The sequence below is a fragment of the Chrysemys picta genome, chromosome 4, assembly GCF_011386835.1.
Source record: "Chrysemys picta bellii isolate R12L10 chromosome 4, ASM1138683v2, whole genome shotgun sequence".
NCBI classification, from domain to species: Eukaryota; Metazoa; Chordata; order Testudines; family Emydidae; genus Chrysemys; species Chrysemys picta.
The window spans coordinates 29,180,225-29,206,964 of record NC_088794.1 but is presented as its reverse complement, the minus strand read 5'-3'; the positions used below and the strand labels follow the sequence as shown (position 1 = coordinate 29,206,964).

The window sequence follows — 26,740 nt, the reverse complement described above, 5'->3', positions numbered from 1 at the left end:
TCATCTGGTCTGACACCATTTGTTTGATTAAAGCAGATCTTCCAGAGAGGCCTCCAGCCTTGATCTGAAGACTGCAGGAGATGGAGAATCCACCACTTCCTTTGGTAGCTTATTCCAATGGTTAATCACCCTTGCTGTTAGACACTTGTGCCTTATTTCTAACTTGAATGTGTCTGGCTTCAGTTTCCAACCATTGGTTCTTGCCATGATTTTGTCTGCTCTATTATACAAGTATTTTCTGTGTGGAGGTAACTTTGGGAGAAAGGGAGCTCTGTGGTCAGCCTGACAGTTTGCTCTCTGCCATGGACTCTGATTGAAGTCTCTTCTCTGAAAACTGGGCGTTGGTGCTGGGCTGAGATTCCTAATACTCTGCTCCATCCCTGAGCCCCCTCCTGAATCATGAACCCCTCATCCTCAGATCCACAGCCCTCACCCCTGCACCCCCTCCTATCCCCAAAACCCCTCCCCCTTCCCACACACCCCCTCCTGCCCTCAAACTCCCTCCCAAAGCCTGCACTCCCTTTCTTTGCATGTCCTCCCACCCCCAAACTCCATCCCAGAGCCTGCACCCCTCACCCCCTTCTGCACACCCACCCCCTGTCCCAGCCCGGAGCCTGCACCCAGCACCCAAACTCCATCCCAGAGCCTGCATCCTGCACCCCTCCTGCACCCTAATCCCCAGCCCAGGACCTGCACCCTAGAACTCCTCCCCCCACCCAACCCCCCTCCCAGAGCCTTAGGCAGGTGGGGGGGGCAGAGTTGAGGGGTGGCGGGTTCTGGGCACCACCAAAATTTCTACAAACCTGCCACCCATAAGGGTTGGGGCAGTCAGAGGACAGGTAGTGTCCTAGGGGGGCAGTTAGGGGGGGTTCTCAGGAGGGGGCAGTCAGGGGACAAGAATCAGGGAGGGGTTGGAGGTTCTGAGGGGGGTAGTCAGGAGATGGGAAGTGGGAGGGAGTGGATGGGGGTGGGGCTAGAGCGGAGCTTCCCCCCTCCCCCCTCGTGTCCTCTTTTTTGATTGTGGAAATATGGTAACCCTAGTTAATAGGGATCCCCAGACTAGGGCTAAATTTACTATAGCTAGGGCTGCCTGGACTTGGGTTAAGGCTTCTATGTGTAGTAGGGTTACCATATTTTAATTTTTAAAAATTAAGACACTCCATGGGGCCCTGGCCCCGCCCCAACTCCGCCCCTTCCCCGCCCCCAGCCCTGCCCCAACTCTGCCCCTCCCCTGAACGCTCCGCCCCCTGCTCCTCCCCCTCCCCTGCTTCCCACAAATCAAATGTTCACGGGAACCCTGAAACAGGGAGGCAGCAGGTAAGCTGGGGCAGGGTGTGGCATGGCCCAGTCCGGCCCCCCTGGCCGAGCGGCTCCCTCTGGCGGCCGGCCCAGGCCAAGAGGCTCTGGCCCCGGCGTCTCCCGCCTGGTTCGGGCCCTGGGGCGCCGGCCCCCGGCCAAGTGCCCCTGCCCCCGGCCCCGGCCGAGCACCGCGCTGGCCCCCGGCCCCGGCTGAGCACCATGCCCCTAGCCCCGGCCAAGTGCCCGTGCCCCTGGCCGAGCACCGCGCCGCCCCTGGCCCCGCACCCGGCCCCTGCCGAGCACCGCCGGCCCCGGCCCCAGTGGCCCCTGGCCCAGCACCGCGCCGGCCCCTGCCGAGCACCGCCGGCCCCAGCCCCAGCAGCCCCAGTAGAGCACCGCCAGGCCCTCCCTCCTTATTTTCCCGGACATGTCCGGCTTTTTGGGATTTTCCCCCGGACGGGGATTTGAGGCCCAAAAAGCCGGACATGTCCGGGAAAATCCGGACGTATGGTAACCCTAATGTGTAGGCCTCTCCAGGCTAGGTTTAGGCCTGTGATGAGTAGAGCTTCCCAGGCTAGGCTTAGGGTGACCAAAAGTAAGGCTCCCTGGAGTCAGTTTAGGCCTGGTGTTGGTAGGAATCCTGGTCTTAGGGTTAGGTGAACAAGTCTAGGGGTCCCTGGAGTCAGCTAACACTTTAGACTGTTAGGGCTCCTTGGTCTGGGTTAGGGTTACTAAGGTTAGGGCTCCCTGGGATAGCATTAGGGTAAATAATGGTAGGCCTCTCCAGGCTAAGTTTAGGCATGGGCCCAGTAAGGCTTCCCATGGATAGGGTAAGGTTAAAAAGCACCCGGCTCCCTAGATTAGAGTTGGGGTTATAAATAAATGGAGATATCCTATCTCCTAGAACTGAAAGGGACCTTGAAAGGTCATTGAGTCCAGCCCTCTGCCTTCACTAGCAGGACCAAGTACTGATTTTGCCCCAGATTCCTAAGTGGCCCCCTCTAGGATTGAATTCACAACCCTGGGTTTAGCAGGTCAATGCTCAAACCACTGAGCTATCCCTCCCCCCAAAGTGTTCCCCAATTGTTCCCTGGAGTAGGATTAGGTTACTAAAGCTAAAGATCCCTGGGCTAGGTTTAGGCCTTTGGCCAGTAGGGATCGTCAATCTAGGGTTATGGTTACAAACAGTAGGCCTCTAAGGGTAGGGTTAGACCTGGGATCGGTAGTGCTCCCCTGATTAGGGCTACTAAGTGTAGGGCCCTCTGTGCTAGGGTTTGGCCTGTGGCTAATAGGTCTCTGCAGACTAGGTTTAGCATTACTAAGGGTTGGGCTCCCGGGCTAGTGTTAGGCTTAAAAAGAGTAGGTCTGTCTGGGCCAGGGCTGATAGGGTTCCCCAGGCTAGAGTTGGATTACAAGGGGTAGGTCTCAGATGGTTATAAAGGGTAGGGTTCACTGGGCCAGGGTTATTCCTGTGGTTGGTAGAGCTCCTCAGGCTAGGGTTAGGCCTTGGTAGATAGCAGGGGGCTGGGGTTTGGGTTAGAAAGGCTCCCAGGGGCAGACTTGGGCCTGGAGCTTGTAGGGTTCCCCGGTTTAGGGTTACCAAGTATAGGGTTCTCTGGGCTAGGATTAGTTCTCAGACTGGTCGGGCTCCCTGAGCTAGGGTTAGGGACACAAAGTGTAGGGCTCCCCAGTCTAGGGTTAGGCCTGGAGCCAGTATGGCTCCCTGAATTAGGTTTATGGTTGGAAAGGATAGGGCATCCCAGCTGGTGTTAGGTCTGGGGGCTGTACGGTTTCCCAGGCTAGTGTTAGGGCTATGGGAATAGGGCTCTACAAGCTAGCGTTAGGCCTCAGGCTGGTAGGGTGTCCCATGATATGGTTAGGCTTATAAAGGGTACGGCTCCCCCGGCTAGGGTTAGGCCAGCATACTAGGTGGCGAAGTGCTTTATCTATCCACAAAAAGAACAGGAGTACTTGTGGCACCTTAGAGACTAACAAATTTATTAGAGCATAAGCTTTCGTGGACTACAGCCCACTTCTTCGGATGCATATCATCCAATTTATCTATCCAATTAGAGATGCCAACGACATGGGTTTGGGGTGAGCTCCTTCCTTCCCTCAGAGACAAGCACTTAAGTCAGGCTGCAGGGAGGTGCCTATCTGCTTAGAGATCCATGAACGGGAATCAGGCAATTCAGGTACTTAAGATGTTTCTTGAGGGAGTTAGTTAGGTGCCTGCCTTGCGCTACATAAAACAGCCGGAGGAGGAAGTGGTGTTGTCTATCTTATAACTTTTAGGGTAGTGGTTAGAGCCCTTACCTGGGATGTGTGAGACCCAGGTTCCTTTCCACTCTCTTTGTGAGAGGGGCAGTAAAGATTTGAACAATGCTTCCCATCTGTCAGGAGAACACTGTAACTACTGAGTTATGGGATATTCTGAGGAGGCTTTCTCTCTATCTCTCCTCTTGAAGCTATCCCACTGTGGATAAATAATGAGTGATTTGACCAGGGGGTTTGGGACTGGGGGTCTCCAGTCTCCTAGGTGGGTGCCCTAACCACAGAGCCATTCACAGTTGCGCTTTCTGGCCCAATGACTGTTCCACTGTCGATACATACTTACATAGTCAATAGTGATTTTGGGTGCCCAATTTGAGACATTTGACAAGATCCTAATTTTCAGAAAGTGCTACCCTCTGAATATCAGGACCCTTCAATATGTCCCAATTTAGGATTTCAAAAATCACTGGTTACTTTGAAAATCTTGTCCTCAGAGCCTAAAAAAACAGGATATTAGAATTTCCATTTTTGTAAAAGGTATCAAGAAACCCTTCATGCCCTGAGTACTGAGTGCAGATTCAGCTGTAGACAGGGCAGAATAGAGTATCTGAAATCTTACTGTTCTTAAACAATTGACTGTTCTGATGAGAGAATGGTCATATTTGCTCTAATGTGCTTTAAATTTCCTTTCTTTCAAAGCTTGGTCCTCAATGGAATAAATTTCTCTCCCAATATAATCTGATTTTCTCTGGCTAAGCATGGCAGCAGTGTCTGCTGTTGTCTGTAGGACCCTGGCCTCATTTGTGGCAGACGCTGGAATTTGTATTGTGAATGAGGCAGTTTATTCTAGGAAGAGAAAAGATGGTGTCATGGTTAAGGCAGCTGCATACTGTCCTGAAAAGCTAGATTATATCCCTGCCTTTGCCAGAATTCCTGTGTGAGGTCAGCAAGTCATTTTAAATCAAAGTGCTCACAATTGTGTGTTCCTCATTTTCTGGGTGTCTGGCCTGAGGCACCTGAACCAGATTTACTGAAGTTCTTGGCACTCACAATTACATCTGAAGTCGACTGGAGCTGTACTTTAAATGCATGAAGTGCTGGACAATGCTCTGTACTTTGGAAAAATCGGGCCCTAGGTGTCCCAAGCTGAACAACTAAAATTAATGGATACTCCTGACAGTCTAATCTCCCTGTGCTTCAGTTCCCCAGTTGTAAAATGGGGACAATAATAACCCCCCACCTCACAGGGAAGTTGCGAAGATAAATTAATTCATGTTGGTTAATTCCTCAGAGATGAAGTTGAGAGCACCATAGAAACACCCAGAAAGAAATTAATTTGGAAGGGAGTGTGTTGCGTAAGGCCTGAGGCCACACATTGATTCAGGAGGATAACAAGAAATACTAACTAGCTGCCCATTCACTGAATGAGGGCCAGGTCCCGTGGAAAGACTGTATCGTGGTGCACTTGCCCAACGGGGCAGGATTCAGGTGGCACAGCTAGCCTTAGTTCTGGCATTTCCTAATTTTTGATTGCTTGACTTTGCAACCTTAATGGTCTTTAACATAGGTTTTTTTGAGGTATAAGAGCCATTTCTGAAGGAAGCAACAGAGGGTCCTGTGGCACCTTTGAGACTAACAGAAGTATTGGGAGCATAAGCTTTCGTGGGTAAGAACCTCACTTCTTCACTTGCATCTGAAGAAGTGAGGTTCTTACCCATGAAAGCTTATGCTCCCAATACTTCTGTTAGTCTCAAAGGTGCCACAGGACCCTCTGTTGCTTTTTACAGATTCAAACTAACACGGCTACCCCTGATACTTGATTTCTGAAGGAGATGTCCTGGGGAGTTTGTCTGGGCTAACGGCTGCAGTAGGAGACTAAGCTGAGAGAGGGACCATAGTATCCATGTTGCTTTCCTCAACAGATGGATGTTCTCTAGGGCAGCACTTATGATATTCACTCTGTGTGCAGGGCTGATGCAAGCAAATCTAGGCCCCCTGTGACCCCACTCGTTTAGGGACCCATATATATATATATATATATATGGTGACAGACCCAGGTACAGGAGTCTGGCAGAGGGCAAATATACTGGTCACTGGATGAGTAGTTTGCTGTTCCCTGAGTGACCAGAGAAGGGGCTGCACTAGAGTAATCAGGAACCTGCTAGAACCAGTTAAGGCAGGCAGGCTTAGGGTTACCATACGTCCTCTTTTTCCCGGACATGTCCGGCTTTTCGGCAGTCAAACCCCCATCCGGGGGGAATTGCCAAAAAGCCGAACATGTCCGGGAAAATGGCGGCTCTGCTCCTCCCCGACTCTTCGACTCTGTTTAGGAGCCGAGCTGTCCGAGTGCTACCGGCTTCGGGCAGCCCCCGTGCCTCCGGACCCTGTGCCGCCGGAGCCCGGGAGGGGAAGTGCCCGGCTGGGGGCGCAGGGTCTGGAGGCACGGGGGCTGCCCGAAGCCGGTAGCGCTCGGGCAGCCCGGCTCTTAAACAGAGCCGAAGAGTCAGGGGAGGAGCAGAGCCTCCGGCCGCGGTGGCTCTGCTCCTCCCCTGACTCTTTGGCTCTGTTTCAGAGCCGAGCGCTACGGGCTTTGGGCAGCCCCCATGCCTCCGGACCCTGCGCCGCCGGAGCCCGGGAGGGGAAGTGCCCGGCCGGGGGTGCAGGGTCCGGAGGCATAGGGGCTGCCCAAAGCCCAAGCGCTACCGGCTTCACGGTTTGCCGGGCAGCCTCCAGACCCTGCGCCCCCGGCTTGGCGCTTCCCCTCCCGGGCTCCAGCTGCGCTGGGGAAGCGCCGGCTGGGGGCGCAGGGTCTGGGGGCTGCCCGGCAAACCGTGAAGCCAGTAGCACTTGGGCAGCCCTTTTCGCATGGCTGGGAGTGGGAGGGAGGAGGGGGCGGAGTTGGGGCGGGGCTGGGGGTGGGAAAGGGGCGGGGCCAGGGCCCCGTGGAGGGTCCTCTTTTTTTATTTGTTCAATACGGTAACCCTACTATAGACAGCTGCAGTCCACAGGGCCCTGGGCTGGAACCTGGAGTAGAGGGCGGGCCCGGGTTCCCCCAAAACCTCCCAATTGACCTGAACTGTGGGTTCTTCCAGAGGGGAAGGTCTCTGGGCTGTTTCCCAACTCACATGATGAATCTCTGAGGCAAGAAAATCCGCCAATAAGCGCAGGACCCACCAAGATAGAGGAGGAACTTTGTCACAATATATATATATATATATATATATAGTGGGTGAAAGACCATATTAAAAAAGTAGTTATCGATGGCTTGCTGTCAAACTGGGTGGGCATATCATAGGAGTCAGTCTTGGGTCCAGTACCAGTTAATATTTTCATTAATGACTTGAATACTGAAGTGGATGAAGTGCCTTATGAAATCTGTGGATGACACCATGGCTGGGTTGCGAGCACTTTGGAGGACAGGATTAGAATTCAAAATCATCTTGCCAATTTGAAGAATTCATCTGAAATCAACAAGATGAAATTCAGTAAAGAGAAGCACAAAGTACTACGCTTAGGAAGGATAAATCAAATGCATAGCTACAAAATGGGAAATGACTGGCTACGTGGTAATGCTGCTGGATTTGGTGGTTACAGTGGAGCACAAACTGAATATCAATTAACAATGTGATGCAGTTGGGAAAAAGGCTAATATCTTTCTGGGGTGTGTTAACAGGAATGTCATGCAAACCATGGAGGAGGTAACTGTTCTGCTCTACTTGGCACTAGTGAGGCTTCAGATGGAGTCCTGTGAACAGCTGTGGGTGCCACATTTTAGGAAAGATGTGGATAAACTGGAGAGATTCCAGAGGAGAGCAAGAAAAATGATAGGTCAGGTTTTTCTAAACCTTTTATGAGGAAACCTGCATGTTTCAGGCTGGTCTGCGCTGAAAAATTAGGTTGACCCAGCTACATTGCGTAGGGGTGTGACAAATCCACACCCCTGAGCAATATAGTTAAGCCAGCCTAACCCCAGCTGTAGACCAGCACTAGGTCAACGAACGAATTCTTCCATCGACCTAGCTATCCTCTCTTAGGGAGGTGGATTTGCTACAGCGACAGGAGACTCCTCTAGTCGTTGTGGATAGTGTTTAAACTGAAGCACTATAGCTGTGCCACTGTAGCATTTTAAGTGTAGACATAGTCTTGGTCTTGAGAAAAGAAGGCTGGGGGAAGGGAGGGGGCACCTGTTAACAATCTTCAAATTGTTAAGGGCTGTTTTAAAGAGGACAGAGATCAATTGTACTCCCTGTCCACTGAAGGTAGGACAGGTAATAATGGGCTTAATCTGCAGCAAGGGAGATAGGTTAGATATTGGGGAAAAATACTCTCACTATAAGGGTTGTTAAACTCTGGAATAGGCTTCCAGGGGAGGTTGTGGAATCCTTGTCATTGGAGGCTTTGAAGAACAGATCAGACAAATGCTTGCAGGGATGGTCTAGGTTTATTGGTCCTGCCTCAGTGCAGGGGGCTGGACTAGATGACCTCTCAAGATCCCTTTGCAGCCTTCCATTTGTATGATTCTATGATATGGGCCACCTTGTTGCATTCTTCCCAGACCCTGGGTCGTTACCAAGACATGAACAGTCCTTTGCCTAGATCTGCAGCTGGTGTCAATGAGGATTGCTCATTGACATCCACAGAGCTGTGCTGACCTCGCCTACAGAGGATCTGGTCCCTTGTTGTAAAACCAGGCAGAAACCACCCTCTGTATTTCCATCTTAAAAGGATTGGGGCTAGCAGATCCCTTGTCACCATTTTTTCTCATTTCTCTGCTGAAATGAACGGCTGATGTCCTGTTTCCACTTTTCCATTGGGACATGGGCTTCGGGGAGCTGCAAACGAATACAACAAACATGAGAAATTCTCCAAATAAGAACACAAAGCCTCAAATAGTGCCAGGCATTGGGGTGTGAGCCAGTGGGATGGGGGCTTTGCACCCCAAGTGGAGCTTATTTGATCTTCGAGGGAATAAAGGGGATTGCCCCAGAAAGATAGCAGTGATAAAGAATCTCACAGGGGTTCATCAGAAATGCCTCCTCCCTTCCTCCATTTATCAAGCAGCAACTTCCTCCTGAGTCACTGTGAATGTGACTTGTAAAGCTGTTTCAGGTTCACTTTTTCAGCTTATGATATTCCTGGCCCATGAAGGTCCACTTCTGCTTCATTTATTTTTTTCCCAAGCCCCTCTTTCTCATGATGTTTTAAAATTAAAAATAGTGGTAATGTTCCACCTCAGAAAAACACAAGTGAGAAGGACTTAAGCCCCACCATCTGTTGAGATCACTGCTATTTGAATATTGAGCAAATACTCAATCATTCTCTTTTTATATGTTGTTTGTTTTGATTAGACTTGCTACTTGCTTGGTTAAAGCTACTACATTATTTTCTCCCAACACAGAATATGAGGGAGGTGAAAAAAGATGAACAAGTCCATGGAGTTTGTGGTGTCAATAGATCACTGAAAAAGTTGTGCCAGTTGTTGATGCCAAAGGGGTGTAGCCAAAAGACAAACTTCCAGAAGGAATAAAAACCAAGAAAAGGTTTTATATCTATAAAAAATCACCAGGAAGGTTTAGAACCTTACTTGCTGTCCTATGAGGGCTGTTCTAGAAATTCAAAAAGCTTTGAAGACTAGCTTTAACTGGAGATGCTTTTGTTTCTCTTTGTTGTGGAAATAAACTTTGAGCAAATTTCCTGTTCTTCTTTCTAGCTGCCCTGTGCATCTGTGGTTGAGCATCAAGAAGATTAAGAGAAACAACTCTAATTAGGGACATCAGATGTTGTTTGTAGTAGCTTTCGGGCGAATGGTAAGTAAGTCACTCTCTTGGGATGGGCTAATTTTGATCGGAACTAGTTAGTTTATAGGTTCAGGGTATGGGGCCTGATCACTGGCAGAAATTACCACAGCTACCGTTCACTTGGTGTGCTCTGCTATGCAAAAAACCTCCTGAGGTCATCACAAGTTAGCACTGTGTCTCAGTACATGGGGCCTGATTCCCCAGGGCTGTGATGTGCAGATTCCAGACTGAGTGGTTGTTTTCTGAAATGTAATTAATTTAGGGCATCCCAACCTTGCATTTTGAAATTCGTTTGGGTTGTTGTTGTTCTAGCACCTTTCATCCTAAAACCTCAACAGGCTTTACCAATGCTGGCTAAGCTGCACAACAGTCCTGTGAGTTAGAGGAATATGATTATCCCTAGTCTACAGATGGAGAGACTGAGACACAGAGAGACCAAGTCCAGTGAGTCATTTATGAGGAAAAGCACCCAGGAGATATGTGCCCCAGTGATCTACTCTGGCCACTAGATTGCACTTGTTTTCTCTACTATATTACTTATTAATAAATGGACTTTTCATTGTATTTTAGTTCATTTCCTGATATCCAGTGATGGGAAACCAAAGCAGCAGAATCAGTGACCTGCTTGTACATGCCCTCGACAACCTTTCTCAGGGAGACTTCAAAAGATTTAAAGACAAACTATCACACTCTGCCCTTAAGGGGAAAGGTAACATCCCTCGAGGTTGTCTGGACAATGCCAACAGGATAGATACTAAGAACCTCCTGATGAAATTCTATGGTGGAGAGGCTGCACTAGATGTAACCATAGACGCTTTCACTCAGATCGACCTCCGAGATTCTGCTGCTAAACTCAGAGAAGGAAAAGAGAAAGGTAAGAAACCTATAGCCGCTTTAAAACCTGGGAGTCTCCTCCTGGAATATGCCCCAGACCAGCAGCAATAAGAGCAGAAAGAGAAACAGGCTGATGGCACAAATGCCAAATTCTAAATCAGGAAGCCAGGGGACACTAAGCCGGGATGCCAGTGGTCGGCCAGATGCTCTGACCTACTCTACTCCCTTTTCACCACACAGCTGTCATGAGGGGAGCAGATGTGGCCTGCATCTCTCCATTTGAGGATACCCCCAGTGTGGGGGATTCCCAGTGGGTGGACAGCCAATGTAGTGGTGCAGAGGGAGTGTCATGGACAGAAGGCGGTGAGGAGGCGGCGTAACTAGAGTGCATCCCCAGGTGCGGGACTGTTCCTAGGGGGCCACTGGCAGTTGGTGTAAATTAGAACATCCCCCAGGCTTCTCTAATTGAGGATCTGTAACTGGAAAATGATCCTGGCCTAGGATATTATCACCAAACAGCTGATGGGGCCCCATGGGGCCCCTTCTGGGGTTCCAGGCACAAACTATATCTCCAAGGCTCTTTTTCATTAAAGAAACAAATTCAGTGCAATACAAACAGCCAGGTAGCCAGCAAACATAGAGAGCTGCGGTTCCAAAGACTCCAGGCCGCTTTGCAGTGTCTCACAAGACTGTAAGAGCCAGGGCCAGTGGGGATCCATGCATTAGTGGAGCAATGTTAGAATCCATATGGTCTGTGATGGAGCTAAATTCAACCTTGTTACAGTTATTCCTGTTCCTCGCCCCTGTTCCCCACAGTGACAGAAGAGCTCAGCTGGGTTGGCCCTGCCCGGGGTCCCTGGGATGAAAGCTGCAGGGCTGGCAATGGGGCTCTCTCCAGAGGCCTTGGGAATTCACTCCCCTGGACAGTCCCCCAGGGGGAGAGTTTAGCTGCCTCCAGAGCACAAGGCAGGGGGCATTTTGTTAGTTTAGTCTGTGAGCTTTTTCACGTAGGATTTGTCTTTTTCTTATGTGTTTGCACAGAACCTAGTACAATGGGGCCGTGATCACCAATTGGGGCTCTAGATCCTACCAGAACATAGTAATATACTATAGGTTTTAGTTTATTTTGATGAGCATCTGTTAATAACTAAGGGGAATAAAATATCCGCTTTCCAACCCACAAAAGATAATGTAAATTGTTTTCAAACTTATTTTTGTAAAATAACATCTGATTGAGCAATGAGCATTATATGAATTGAATATAGTAAATACTATACTACCCTCCAAACCAGTAGTTCTGTCTTGATTATAATTGTCCCAAATAAAAGTCCCTCTGCTGCTCTCTGTGTCTGTCTTAGTTCCCTAGGTTTGGAAAGGCTCTCGTCAGCCATCTAGTGCACCTCCTGCACTAAGGCAGAATTGAGACAGGACCTTTAATTGTTCAACCTAATCTGCTTAGAAACATGACTGCTTGGAAGGAGACTTGCTTTCTTTACAAATGCACCTAAATGACTCTGCCCCAATTTAAGTTGTTCTGTTTTCCTGATGATGCAGCCTATTCATTATGTAAAGTGCAGACCAATGCAGAACAGAAACAGACAGAGAGGTCACGCAAACATGACGCCTCTTGCTGTATTACGCAAACAGAACTTCATAAAGTGACTGATAACTACATGGGAAATATTCCTAAGTACATTGGGTTCCTGCTTTTTCATTTGGATTCTTTGCTGGAACAAACACCTTTCCAGATCATACTTTTAGCACAGAGTTTCCTTATTATTTTCTAGTCTAGGGAATATCATGAATTCAGCAATAAGGCTACCTACTGCCAAAGGCAACAGATTTCAATGGTGGCTGTGGTAATAGCACTGGAGGTGAAGAGCATTTCCTAGGGTTTAATGGGCAGCAGCCAGCATCGGTCCCCAGGAAATGCCTTTGTGTTGCTGCTGAAATACTTTTAAAACCAGACAAATGCACACAAAGGGCTCAGTCTGGTCAGGGTGGCTTTCAGGCTCAGGATGATGAAGGTCCAACAGTGTCATGGTGGATCATGGGAAATGACAAGGATGGCACCTATGATGGTAAAGATCCATACGTCCCACTGCCCTGTTTATTGACACCCCTCTGCCCCAAGATAAAGAGTACTCAAAACGGGGAGCAACCTCATGCCAGCAAAATCAACTGACCACAACGCCATTTGGCCATTTCAATTATAAACACTTCCTCCCATGTCTAGAGTCTCTCAGCTCTGTCATGCCAACCTGTCCTTTACCAGGAGCTTTTCAGCACCGGTCTTCTAGACCATAAACACTTCAGTTGTATCAGCCATTCTATTTTCAACTCTGGCTGACTTTTACAAACAATTCTATATAATGGGCTGAGTGGGACTCTTGTTACCTCTGGCAACTTCTAATACAGATGTGGGCACAACATCTCTTTGGGTCAGTACTGAACCAATGCACCAGCTTGGTGCCAGAGGATGTTCTGCTGCTAGGGGCACCATCTCCTAAGCAAAGAAGATAACTGGAGGCATCCAATTGTGGTCAATAAAGACACTATGGCACCTTTATTCAAACCCAAGTGCCTTGGGCAATTTCTAGTTTATGAAGTTACATTTTTCTCCACCTAAATTCCCAGCACTGTTTCAATTGCACTTTGTACATTAACTTGTTGTATAGTGTTGCTATGAACTGATAAACAGTTTGCCAGGTTTCTCCCAAGAGGTGGCTGCATTACAGTGGGGGGTAAAGTGATCACCACAGTCCTTATTCACACAAATCATTTCAGTGGGGCAATTTTATTTGAGTTAGGGCTGCAGAATCAGGCCCATAGTTAAATGATTTCTGGATTCTTTGAAGATAGGTGCAATATCAGTTTCAGGTACCATTATTTATTATTTGTTTTATTGTAACAGATCAAGTCTTTTCTAATGCATCATGTACTGATTTAGGTTACAGGAAGAAGTATAAAGATGATGTCAAAAACAAGTATGAAGTCATACAAAACATGATGAGTCTTACTACTGACAATGTGATTCTAAACAGAAGATATCCGAAGCTGATTATTCTAGACGACCCTCATCATGCAAAGGAGAGAGAACATGAAATAATGGCCATGAGTCAGAGAGACAAAGAAATCAAGACTAAACAAGCATGTTCTGCAGTTACGATAGACACCCTATTTACACGTGATAAACAAGGACAAACACCACAAATTGTTGTGCTGCTGGGAGCTGCAGGGATTGGGAAAACGATGACAACAAGAAAGATCATGTGCGATTGGGCAGCGGGGGAACTCTATAAGAAAAAGTTTGATTATGTTTTCTACATAAACTGCAGAGAAACAAACCTTACTGAGCAGGGAAGTGTGGTTGACATGATTTTTAAAAATTGGCCTAATACAAATGCCCCAGTTAATGAGATTTTGATGAAGCCAGAAAAACTCTTGTTCATAATTGATGGTTTTGATGAACTGAGATTCTCTTTTGATCAGACAGAAAATCTGTGCTCTGATCCCTGGGAGAAGAAGCCAGTGGAAATCATACTGAGCAGTTTATTCAGGAAAACGATTCTTCCCGAATCCTACTTGCTAATCACCTCAAGACTGACTGCTCTGGAGAAACTCTTGCAGTGTTTGGAATGCTCACGTTATGCAGAGATCCTGGGGTTTTCTGAAGCTGACAGGAAAGAATATTTCCACAAGTTCTTTGGAAATAGGACACAAGCAAGACAAGCGTTACAATTTGTGAAAGCAAATGACATTCTCTTCACTATGTGTTTTATTCCCATCATGTGTTGGATCATCTGCACTATTGTGAAACAACAGCTTGAAAAAGGTGAGGATCTTGCACAAACTTCAAAGTCAGTCACTGGAGTGTACATGCTCTACCTTTCCAATTTAGTCAAGCCTCTCAGCAGCAATTTGAAGCAACACATGCAAGCTAACCTGAGGGGACTTTGTTCTTTAGCTGCTTATGGCATCTGGAAACGGAAGATACTGTTTGAGGAAGCAGAACTCAAGAAATTTGGCTTAAATCAAGCTGACTCTTTCCCCCTGTCTTTGAATAAGAACATTTTTCAAAAAGATATTGACTGTGTGAATGCCTACAGCTTCATTCACTTAAGCTTTCAGGAGTTTTTTGCAGCTTTGTTTTATGTGCTGGAGGAAGATGAAGAAACAATGGAAGATTCAGGGACTCCCAAGAAAGATGTGAAAACATTATTAGAAAACTATGGAAACTCTAGAAATTACTTAATGTTAACAGTGCGATTCCTGTTTGGTCTCTTAAATGAAGAAATAATGCAAATCATGGAGGAAAAATTTTCCTGTAAAATTTCACCTAAAATTAAGCCAGATTTGCTGAAGTGGGTTCAAACAAACCAACAAAAATATTTACCTTTGTCCAATGTGGATCAGGAGACATGTCGTATTTATAACCTTGAGGAGTTTCACTGCATGTTTGAGATGGATGAAGAAAACTTTGTGAAAAGTGCATTGGATCATGTCACTGCACTAACGTTAGATTCAAATAAACTTACTCAAATGGATCAAATGGCTTTTTCATTCTGTGTAAAAAATTGTCATCGACTGGAGTCACTTTGCATATCTTACTGTACATTTGCTTTTGGGGACCATGGGGAAGATGTGCTTCCAAGACGACAGAAGTGGCTATATCAGTAAGTATCACCTGAGTTCAGAAATCTGTAGTTTAATTAACAGATGAAACATTATTTTTCTTGTGTCTTGATAACTTTGCAAAGTCCATCATTGTGGTACAACGACACTACAAAGAAACAGGGAATATCCATGCCCCCAGTGTAAAACTATGTTCTCCTCCTCAATACGGCAGAAAAAATAAGTCATTATCTTTTTCAGATTCTCTTTATCCAAACTCAGCTGTCCTTCCTGTTCTAAATTTCACTAAACACTGAATTTCAAGAACAGGCATTTCTGCCTATACTCAGTGAATGTCTGAGAAAGAACGTTGGCCTTGCAGAACATAACACCCACAAACCCCTGCCTTTAAACACAGTAGCTGGGTAAAACTAGTTGCTGACTTCCAGGTTGATGGTGTAAATTGCTTTCATAGTTTGGATGCTGTCCTCGGAGTGCTCAGTGCCCAGGAGCTGTTGGGACACATTTCTGCACAATCAGTGCAACATCATGCATATTTTTTTTTAAACTGAAAGTGCCACCAACTACACTGTAGCCTAGGGGAAGGTGCACTGAGATAGCAGCTAAGAGCACAGGAGTCCTAATACCCATCTTCTACTGGCTGCTCTAACAAAGGCCCTTAGGCGAGGTGAACTCACTCATCCATTTCACAGCTAAGATAACTGAGGTTGGACAAGGCCAAAGCGGGCAGAGCTGGGAGTGGAACCCAGTAAGATGACAGACACTCATCTGCTTTGCAGGTGAAAAGGGCCAAAATCTCTCTGTGTGTGATGCATGTCCACACGGCATAGATGTTTGCTCCTCTCCAGAGACTATGGCACATAGAAGTTTGAGTCTGTCACTGCATCTGTGCTAACAGTAGTGATACTTTAGGTCAAGGGTAGTTAATTATTTTTTGTCAATGTCCAAATTTCCTGGTCTAGGTCCAGACTCCAGAGAAAATAATAAAAAGTATAATGATACGTAAATAAAAAGATTTTCAGAAAGCCGTTGACAAGGTCCCTCACCAAAGGCTCTTAAGCAAAGTAAGCTGTCGGGATAAGAAGGAAGGTCCTCACATGGATTGGTAACTGGGGTTAAAAGATAGGAAACAAAGGGTAGGAATAAATAGTCAGCTCTCAGAATAGAGAGAGGTAAATAGTGGTGTGCCTCAGGGGTCTGTACTGGGACCAGTCTTGGTCAACATATTCATAAATGACCTGGAAGAAGGGGTAAACGGTGAGATGGCAAAATTTGCAAATGATACAAAACTACTCATGATAGTTAAGTCCCAGGCAGACTGCGAAGAACCACAAAAGGATCTCTCAAAACTAGGTGACTGGACAACAAAATGTCAGATGAAATTCAATGTTGATAAATGCAAAGTAATGCATATTGGAAAACATAATCCCAATGATACATATAAAATGATGGGGTATAAATTAGCTGTTACCACTCAAGAAAGATCTTGGAGTCATTGTGGATAGTTCTCTGAAAACATCTACTCAATGTGCAGCGACAGTCAAAAAAGCGAACAGAATGTTGGGAATCATTAAGAAAGGGATAGATAATAAGACGGAAGATATCATATTGCCTCTATACAAGTCCTTGGTATGCCCACATCTTGAATACTGTATGCAGATGTGGTTGCCTCATCTCAAAAAGATGTATTGGAATTGGAAAAGGTTCAGAAAAGGGCAACAAAAATTATTAGGGATATGGAACAGCTTCCGTATGAGGAGAAATTAATAAGACTGGGACTTTTCAGCTTGGAAAAGAGATGACTAAGGGGGGATATGATTGGGGTCTATAAAATCATGAATGGTGTGGAGAAGATGAATAGGGAAGTGCTGTTTACTCCTTCTCATAACACAAACACTAGGGGTCACCAAATGAAATTAATAGGCAGCAGGTTTAAAACAAACAAAAGGAAGTATTTTTTCACAGAACGCATGGTCAACGTGTGGAACTCTTTGCTAGAGGCTGTTGTGAAGGCCAAGGCTATAACAAGGTTAAAAAAAAGAACTAGATGATGAGTTCATGGAGGATACGTCCATCAATGGCTATTAGCCAGGATGGGCAGGGATGGTGTCCCTAGCCTTTGTTTGCCAGAAGCTGGGAATGAGCGACAGGGAATGGATCACTCGATGATTACCTGTTCTGTTCATTCCCTCTGGGGCACCTGGCATTTGTGACTGTCCGAAGACAGGATATTGGGCTAGATGGACTTTTGGTCTAACCCAGTATGGTCATTCTTATATTCAAAAGCATCTGTCCGTCCGGATTTGGCTGGCAGTCTGCCTATTGACTACCACCGCTTTAGGTCAAGTGGTACAAGCTCATGTTTTCAGAGAGAAACTCCAGGTTTGCTCCCAGTAGACACCCAAAAAAAGGGGATTGTTGTACTTAAATTTGCTGTACCTAAGTAGACTATAGTAGACCCAGACCCAGGAACAGAACCTAGTCTAACAATCCTGTCCCCCCCCCAGTGTTCTAGTGCTAATTCATGCTCAGCTGCCGAGCTCTCTCTGACCCATTCCTCATAGATAGACTTGGCAGCATTTGATTTTTATATTTGTACAGTTTTGATGGATAATATCAATGTTTATTTGTAAGCTTTTAAAATGTTCATCAGTTTAACTTTTCAGAGTTGTGCAAATTATGTGTTTTGAGCATTATTATTATTATTATTTAGATTTTGATGAATTTAAGTGTTCAGAGTTGTGGATATTATGAGAAGGGAGTTAGACAATATCTATTTAATGACAATAGATGGTGAGATTCAAAAAGTTAAATCTATATAACAGTTGAAGTACAAATTGTTAAAATCACATATCAGAATATACAGAGAAAATATCTTTAAATCAAACTCTGCAGCATTTTTCTTACTTTGCCTATCTGTAAATTTCTATTATTATTGATGGAAATATTTTTCATCAGTTTGTGTGTGTATGGGGAAATCAGTGTTGTTGTAGCTGTGTTGGTTTCAGGATATGAGTGAGACAAGGTGGGTGAGGTCATATGTTTTATTAGACCAGGGGTCTCAAACATGCGGCCTGCGGAGCTATTAGCTGCGGCCCACCAAGCTCCCCTTGCCCCCCCCCCAGTTATTTCCTGCGGCCACCAAGCTCCTTTCCCCCGCTGGCCCCCCCACCCCAGCGCTCCGCATCCCCACTCCTCTACCTACCTCCAGGCATGTCCCACCTGGGGGAGGTTCTTAGCGCTTTCCAGGAGGGAGGGGGAGGAGCAGGGAGCCGCGTGCTCAGAGGAGGAGGCGGAGAAGAGGCAGGGCAGGGGCAGGGATTTGGGGAAGGGGTTGGAATAGGGGCAGGGACAGGGCGGAGTTGGGGTGGGGACTTTGGGGAAGGAGTTGGAATGGGGGTGGGAAGAGGCAGGACAGGGGCGGGGCCTAATGGAAGGGGTGGAGTGGGGGCAGGGCCGGGGGCAGCAGGGAAGCAGTGTCAGTGATGTGGCCCTCGGGCCAATGTACTAGTCTTCATGTGGCCCTCCTGGTAATTTGAGTTTGAGATCCCTGTATTAGACCAACTTCTGTTGATGGAAGGGACAAGATTTGAGCTTTACAGAGCACATCATGTCTGGGGAAGGTAGCCAAAGTATTGTATCTGAAATACAAGCTGGGACAGATTGTCAAGCATAAGGGGTTCACATATGTTATAAGAGACCACTTCAAATGAAATGGGCAATTAACAACCCTGATGTCATAGGATGGAGGAGTAGGGTGTGTTACAAATTGTTGTAATGACCAGTATAACCAGGGTGAAATTGATGTTTACTGACATTTACTGTTAAAAATCTAATCCTTCTATAAGCCTACCCACAGGGGTTAATGGTATTTCTTCCCCAAGAGGTTTTTTTACCCTAGCACTGAGGTGGTAGAGGTCTGGGCTGTGCGTCTTAAGGTTGTGATTGGGTGATACCCCATATGGGAGAAAAACATGTTAGTGTTAGGATCCTGGATTAATTGTTGAAATTATTTTTCTGTTGCAAAATATGATATTTGGAGGTGAATTTGGGATGTTGTTTACACTTAAAATACAGCAAATAATTATATTTTGGTTAACAGGTGATGTTCCTTAGAGAACAGGGTGGGGCATTTTGTAGGGTTTGTCTGAAGGACACGGGGAGCAGCATATAGAGGATGTTGCTGTTGTATGCAGAAAGTGAGAATCTCTGCCTTGCCAGCTCCAGAAAGGTCGTAAATTGATTAATAAACATTTCTTTCCAGAAAACAAGCTTTGAGATCTATGGGTGCAAAGTGCTGTATTAGAGCTAGGTACTGTTTTAGTGAAAGGGACATGGACCTGAGGAGAAGGGAGAGCTTGAGGAGACAGGTGAGGGAAGGAGTGAGAATGGCACAAAGATAGATCAGGAACTGGGATGCTGGAGCAAATAAAAGGATAGAAGGAGGAGAGCAGAGCCAATGACTGTGCCACACAAAATATCAAATCTGTATCGTTATCTGCTTATTCGAGCTGGGTTTACAATTAATATTTGTCTCCCCCCCCCGATTATTTGAACAATATATGTGTTAAAATGTATTCGTTCAAAATTATTCATTTTGATTGGACACATGGGCCATCTCACAGGTTTCTGTTCCGTGTATGGATGAGCATAAACATTAGAACCAGAATTCCAATATGAAAGCTCAGGATTACAAATTCAGATTTTTCTTCCATGCAAACATTTTGTAATATTCATGGTTTCAGCAACATTCCGGTCTGTAAACTTGTTTGCTAGGATATTTCTAGAACATGAACAATAAAGCTGTGTGAACACAATGGAAGTAAATTTACTTTAAAGTTCATCAGAATATTCTTTAAGTTTTGCACTATTCCCCCGAACTATTTCTTAGGGAGATGCTGCCTTAAAATTAACTTGCCCTCTTGTACTCTTTGGGATCAGGAACTAATAAACCACCATTTCTAGTTACTTATAGGGATGCAAGTTCACAAAGTGTAACACCAGTTACCAATACCAAGTGATAGCCAGCGTATGTAAAGTTATAAACAAATACTCAGACTATTGGCTTTTATCTTTATGGGTAAATTAACATTCCTGGTTAAATAAAATAGGAATGAATGTGTTTATCTCCAGAAATGATGCAACAGTTACTGCCCAACACGAAAACTTGTAAATGCTGGTGACATTCCCATTTGTGAGAGTCCTTAGAATGTCATTTAACTACTCAAAGGACCAGCATCATAGAAATCCAAAAAATGAATGGATTACACTTAGTAGAACCTATTCTATTTGACTGTGTATCTAAAGTACATCATAATGTGCTATATACACATTGTTTGGGGGGTATTTTCAATGAACTGAAACTGTAGAGTAACTCATACATAGTGTATGATCGCGCCATACGAAGGGCCGTTTTAATGTTCAGGAAATAGAATTAAAATCTGTCCCGAGATGACAACATAGAACATTTCTATTCTCTCTTTTTAGGATACAACATTGGGATGAGCCGAAGCATTCGCCTATTTATCTGCTCTGTCAAGTTTTGAAGGATCCACACTGTAAATTAAAGAAACTAAAGTAAGTAGCTGTATTTTTCTCCTTTTAAACATCCCATTATTATTGATGCTATCATGGAAATTCTACATCAGTGCAGCCCTCTTTGCCAGGGCAGGTGCAAAGACCATATATGAACTGTCTAGCTGCTAAGAAATCTGTTTAAATTTCCCGTCAGTTTGCATGGGGTTGCTTTAGTTTCAGCCTAGCAGTTTAATTACATTTAACCCAGCTACCAACCAAGAGGTGAGCAGGAGAGACTGAGGTAAGCCATGTGTCCAGGGGAAATTACTTGAGGTCAGAGAAGACTCAAAAGGCAAGAAAGATTATTTGAGCAATTTTAATCATAGGTATTTCTAAGGTGCCTGTTGTCAGGGTATCTAATCCCTGTCCATGTCTATTTATTTAACATTCATGTATCCCCATCTGGCCTAACTTCTCCCTGATTCAAATGTGGGGTGTTTCGGGGGGGTGGGATTTTTGTCTCCTTTTCTATCTCTGTCCCATCCCAACCCCATCTTTTTTTTTTTCTTTCTTTTTCTTCATTTTACTCTCTCATCTCTCACCATCTCACACTGACTGGTGGTCTTACTAGCAAAGAGACGATCTTGCATTTTGCTCGGGACATGGCCAGGCCAGGGCTCAGTCCGATCCCCTCTGACAAGGGGTTCTAGCTGTGGAAAACATTCTGCTCCTACACCCAAGAGTCGTTTGGCTGGGGGAGAAGCTTCCATGCTCCTGAGATCTGCAAAAGAGAACACAGCCGGATAATTATATAATATATATAACTCTGGATAAAGAAAAGCTGGTCCCCGAAGTCGGGAGGATGTGAATTAGTTTGGGCAGAAATTAGTTTGGGAATCTCGGTTGTAACATCATATCCCCTATTTAGCACATGGTCCAGTAGAGGAACTCCCGGAGTACTTGAGGTCATTGCTGTGAATTCCTGGTTTTGTGCCTGGCAGAGGAATGAATATCTCTCAGCTTTTCTGGCCCATTAGAGGGTGGGAATGGAAATGGAAGAGCATTGGCTTTTTGCACACTGAGGGGACATACAGGTCAGGTGGCCTCAGCGTGGCCATGGAGCCCTTATGGTTTTGAAAGGTCTCATCTGTTTGACACTTGAACAATCCCAAACCTTTACAGAAAAGGTCTTCAGTTATGGTCTGGACAGCTGGACCTGAACTCTTAGGCCATGAGACTGTCTTTGCTGTAACTGGTGTGGGCACAGCATCCAAGACGCTTTTGTTGGCATGAAAGGCATGTGTGGCTACTTGCTGACATTCAAAAACAACCCCATTCACCTGCTTCTTGCCATCTTTCTTCCAAGTGAGGAAATCCTATTCAGCCAGTGCTGTCTGATAGTTGGCCGTCTTCATCTAGAGTGCAGACATTTGCCTAGAAGATCCAGCCTTTGGCCTACTCATCCTTGGGGACAGATCTAGCAGCACTAGCTTGCCATCACTTCTATTAACCGCTATTACAGTGATCAAGGGAGAAGGTGGGAATAGAAATATTCAAACCCAGGTGGATGGCCCTGAGAGAGACAACCTGCTCACATAGATTTGGGAGATGATTGTTGGTATAAGCTAGACACTTGAGCTGGCTTCAGGATGCCTTCATTATTAGAAACAGTCCACCCCTGTTTAGGCTAATAGGTATCAGAAAGGAGGTGCTGGGCCTTTTCTTGCACCATTGACAGCTTTAGATCAAGATTGTCTGCAAGTCTTCCCAAAAGTTCTTGTAATTTTTTTTTTAAATCTGGTGGTGCGACTGTGAAAGAAGATCTTGCAGTTTCTCCAGGGGCTGAAGACGGCAGCTCTCTTCCTGCCTTTCCTACTTCCTTACTTTTATTAATGCAGATGTTCCTGCCATTCCTCATCTCTATCCCAATTTCACATTTAAAAAAACAAAACACCCAGCAGTAACAAAAGTGGCACAATTTTTAGTTCCCTATCACTAAGTTAATTTGTTTGTATGTTCTGTCCCCATCCTTAACCCTTTATCAGTTTTTTTCTCTGAGACTATGACCCTCCAGGGTAGGGACTGTCTTATCTTTGTTTGTAGAGCACCCAAAACAATGGAGCTGCAATTCTGCTTGGAGATTTGGGGCACTACTATCTTCTCTTTCCATCATTATTCTACATTTAGATCTTTATTAACATCCTTTTAGATCTTCCTCACATGCTGCTCAGAATTCTGTGAGGCAATGGTGATGGGAGAGGGGTGCCATGACCTGAGAGATGGATGGTCTCTGGGAGTGAATCTTCCCTGGAGTTGATGATCTTTGAAGATGAGGCTTCCTCAAATAGCAACAGTGAGGTCAGCTCCGCAGCTCCATGGATGGGGGAAGTCCATATGGGCTAATAGATCCACAGAGACTTGGAACCTTAAGGCTGTGATGATCCTAGAGCTCCACATGAAGGAATAGATCCCCAGGGAGGGGATGTGGATGGGGCATGTAAGGGTCTCAGAAAGCACCTGGTCAGAGGCAGCACTAGATGATGGACACTTCCTGTCCCTGGGTTCTGAGGAACTTCAGCATGGGCCTCGTCCTCCATTCCAGAACATAACTAGGCTGGAACTAAAGCTCCCTTGCTGCCCCTGTGTGTTGCCTTGATGCTGTAGAATGCAGAGATGTAACTGGGGCAAGTTTCTGGGCAGAAGCCACAGGGGAGAAGAAGGAAAACTAGCACTGGCACCACATACCGCTCATATCAATTGTGCCAGCCTTGATCCCCAAAGGTTAGTACCCCAGGTGCTCAGGTTTAGCCCATGCATCAAAGAATCCCATTTCTATGAATGCCTCCCCAGGGTCAAACATCCCCAAGCCTTTCTCACAGGACCGATCCTTGAGCCAGGTATGGAACTGCGTTACCGTGTCATGGCTTCGCCCTTCTTCTCCAGGGATTGGAAGTATTCCACTGACAATCACCCAAGCAATGGTTACTAATGCTGGCAGACAGTCTGCCACGAGGGGAGCTGCACTGGTGAAAAACTAGGCCTACAGTTAAACTGTTGTTACAATCCATCAGATTGGCCTCGCTAGAGAAATTCCAGTCTTTTCTGGTGTCCCGGGGTACTAGGAGAGGAAGGTGGGGCTTGAGACTTGGCAAAACTGAGCCGGTCTATGAAGCGTGAATGTTCAATACTACATATTCCATGGATGGTGGTTTGTTTTCTGAGTGCTAAGTAGAAATGATGTAGCAAGAGAGAAGAACGGGTTCCCCCTATCCACAAAACTGTAATATATCTTCCAGTGCAGCAGCATTTCATTATTTACCATTGAGATTCCTTCCCTCCATTACTTTCCACTCCTTTGACCCCTCCTTTATAATCATGTTTTTTTTAGTAGGAGAAGCCCAAGTGTTTCTACTCAGGGGATGGAGTTGGGGAACTTTGGCTTAGAATAGCATATGCATGCAATCAATGAGAGCTACAGATGCATGTGGATTGAAATCCCCCCATAGTATTTGGTCCTTAGCATCCACTACTACAGCACTGTGATTTTATTCCCAGAATAAAGGAATCTTTGTAGATAGTCACTGGTACCCACTGAGGGAACTGGACAGACAGGAGTACTAATTTCCTCTTCTGTTTATCTGTCTCCTGCAGGCTTGTGAATTGCTCTCTCTCAGCCAGTTGTTGCAGGGATCTCTCCTCTGTTCTCAATACAAAACCAACCCTGACAGAATTGGACCTGTCAGATAAAGTCCTGGGAAACTCAGGAATTAAACTGTTGTGTGAGGGACTGAAACATCCAAACTGCAAAGTGCAGAAACTGAGGTGAGTGTTTACAAGTTTCTTTGAAGCGAAGAACTCAGTAGGGTGTGAGGATGGTGTAAGATGTCCGCTCCCTTTCAGGTACATAGGTGAGTGTCCCTCCAGCCCCTGACATGTCTGTGACTCATAACAGTCTGAGAGCTTGTCTTATTTGGAAAATGGAAATAGAGAGAGGTCCAAATTGGAACACTAATAACAGTCCCTCCCTGCACTTCAGGAATAAGTATTAGGGTGGGGTCTTTTTGTTTTATATCTATGTTAAAAGAGCATTAAGGTTGTAAAGTCAAGCACAGAAGTTAGGGAATGCTGGCATTAAAGTTGCCTGGATACCCTTAATTCAGCTGCCCTGTGCATATGCATTACAAAGCATTCTTTAATTACGTGACCACATACTATTTGTTCCAGAGGAGCCCTGCCTCATGCAGTGCACGGGATGGAGAGCGCTCACTGAATCAGCAGCTGTTCACTATTCTGTTTTATCCTCAGTGTAGCACTGGATGTCCATGCAGTTGAAGGTGGGGTTGGAGGTGAAGCGGTGGCTCTTGGCCTCATACAGGAGGCTGCCCTTGCTGCATGGTGGTGCTGCAGGGAGCTCTGCATGGTCAGGGTGTAGGTCGACTCGCAGTCCGATGCCTGTCTCAAACATGCTGCAGTGCTTGGCCTCACTCCTCTTCAGTTAATGCTCCTGGCTGGTGTTCCCATCTGCCTCTCCATCCATCATGCTGTCCAGCTGCAGCTTTGAGATCTCCAAAGGCCAGGCCAGAGCTGTGCTGCTCTTCTATACCCTCGGCAGGAGTCACCATCTTCTCCTCCTCTGAGGGGGCTCTCAGGGGAGACAGGATAGCCTTCTTTGTACCCCCTCAGTTGCTCCTTCTGCAGCTGAGTGGGCATCACCCCCTGCCACCTTCTCCTCCTCAGAAGGCTTCTACACATCTGTCTCAAGCATCTCCAGAGGTGGCAAAAGGAAAGGAAAGTATAAGACAAGAGGAGTCAAGAACATCCTCCATTGTCCCTGGGGTCCGTGTGCCAAGGGGGGTGGGGGATGTCAGTGGGTAGAAGCCCCTCCCAGAGACTGGTGCTGGGCTATGGAAATGAGGAGACATTCTAGGTTGACAGAGTGATTGACAGTCCTGAATAATTCAGTGGGATGTGACTTAGTGGCTGCTGTGGCAGAGGAGAAGAAGGATCTGTTGGCCTCTGCCATGGCCAATGAGCAGATGTGAAGAATTCTTTGTGCAGCTATTTGTTTCTTCTTAGAAACACTGACACTTGGGTTTTGTTCCTTCCTGCTCCATCTGTCCCAGGTAAGACAAACAACAGAGCTTTGTGAGGGCCATATCGGGGAGGAGTGTTTCAGAAACCAAGTGTTGATGGCAGTGGTCAGTCAATCATTCTGATGTCTCGCTGCTACTTCCCGGCCTTGCCTGCTTGGTAGGGGATCAGTGTTTGATTTGCTGTAATTTAATTCAGACTAAGTTACAGCAAATTAAGGCCACTTTCTTCATGAATATGAGCAGTCAAATGGAGGTTTGACATGCTTTAATTTATGTGCCTGGATGCCATGCCTTTTTAATTGATTTGGGTCTCCCAGTCAAGCTAAAGAAATCAAACCTAATTCTGACAGAGTCAATAGAATTCATCAGGGTGATCTTGGTCTCTAGAATTTCAAATGTCTTTCTCCTTCAAGAGAGATTTCAGAACATCTGTCAACTAATATCTGTTTGAGATTTGCCTTCACAACTCATAAGGGTCTATCTTTGACTGTTAGGCCACATAACCTCCAAGTAATTATCTGACAACCTTTGCAAGACTCGAGCTAAGGCTGTTACAGTCACAGATCGAATCAGTATTTCACCCAAGCATTCACAACATGAAGAAGGGTTAAAATCCCCCAAGGGGTCATTTGTCTCTTCAGTGGCAGCTAATCCCTAACAATATATGTCAAAGAATTCTATTTCAAACTCCAGTCCTTGCCAAGACTCCGATCACCACTGCATCCAGACAGGGGAGCTCACTTAGTTCAGTTGCAGACTCATGGTATTGAGTCAGTAATGGATTCAGCAGGCCACTTAAATGTCTTGGCGCTGAGGGCTATCCATTTAGCATGCAGGTCCTTTCTCCCAGTTGCAAAGGGCCTGTCAATACAGATCATAGTGGACTATTATGCAGCCATGTATCTCAAGAGACAGAGGCAGCAAGATCGGACTCTTTGTCAAGAATCCATACTGCTATGGGAATGATGGATTCTGCATCAACTCAGTATCATAGTGTGACTTCTCCTGGTAGGTGTAATATTCTGATGGATCAGCCAGGCAGGAAGAGCACATCATCTCATGAGTGGACAATAAAAGGTACAGTCCTTCAGTTAGTGTCCCATGAATGGGGATTTCTTCAGATAGATCTTTTTGCTATCAAAGACAAGTGCCCACTATTTTGTTCCCAGGAAGGAAGGAGCTTGATGTCAGAAGAGGTCTATTCTACTGAATAGAAGAAGGTATTTTAGAAATTCACCCAGATGATTTTTTGTGGCCTATGGTAGTAAAGTCAAAGATAGATTGATTTCT

General features: G+C 45.8%; 1 protein-coding gene across 1 annotated transcript in view; it reads left to right on the top strand.

Annotated features, from left to right (window-relative positions):
• Nucleotides 1–26,740, top strand: part of LOC103305709 (NACHT, LRR and PYD domains-containing protein 3-like) — a 58,385-nt gene that overhangs the window by 1,400 nt on the left and 30,245 nt on the right. The window contains exons 2-6 of the mRNA XM_008175124.3: nt 9,284–9,380; nt 9,942–10,245; nt 13,156–14,881; nt 20,328–20,417; nt 24,009–24,179. Coding sequence (XP_008173346.2) covers nt 9,963–10,245; nt 13,156–14,881; nt 20,328–20,417; nt 24,009–24,179 — 2,270 coding nt within the window. The 5' untranslated portion in view covers nt 9,284–9,380; nt 9,942–9,962. The remainder of the gene's footprint in view (nt 1–9,283; nt 9,381–9,941; nt 10,246–13,155; nt 14,882–20,327; nt 20,418–24,008; nt 24,180–26,740) is intronic.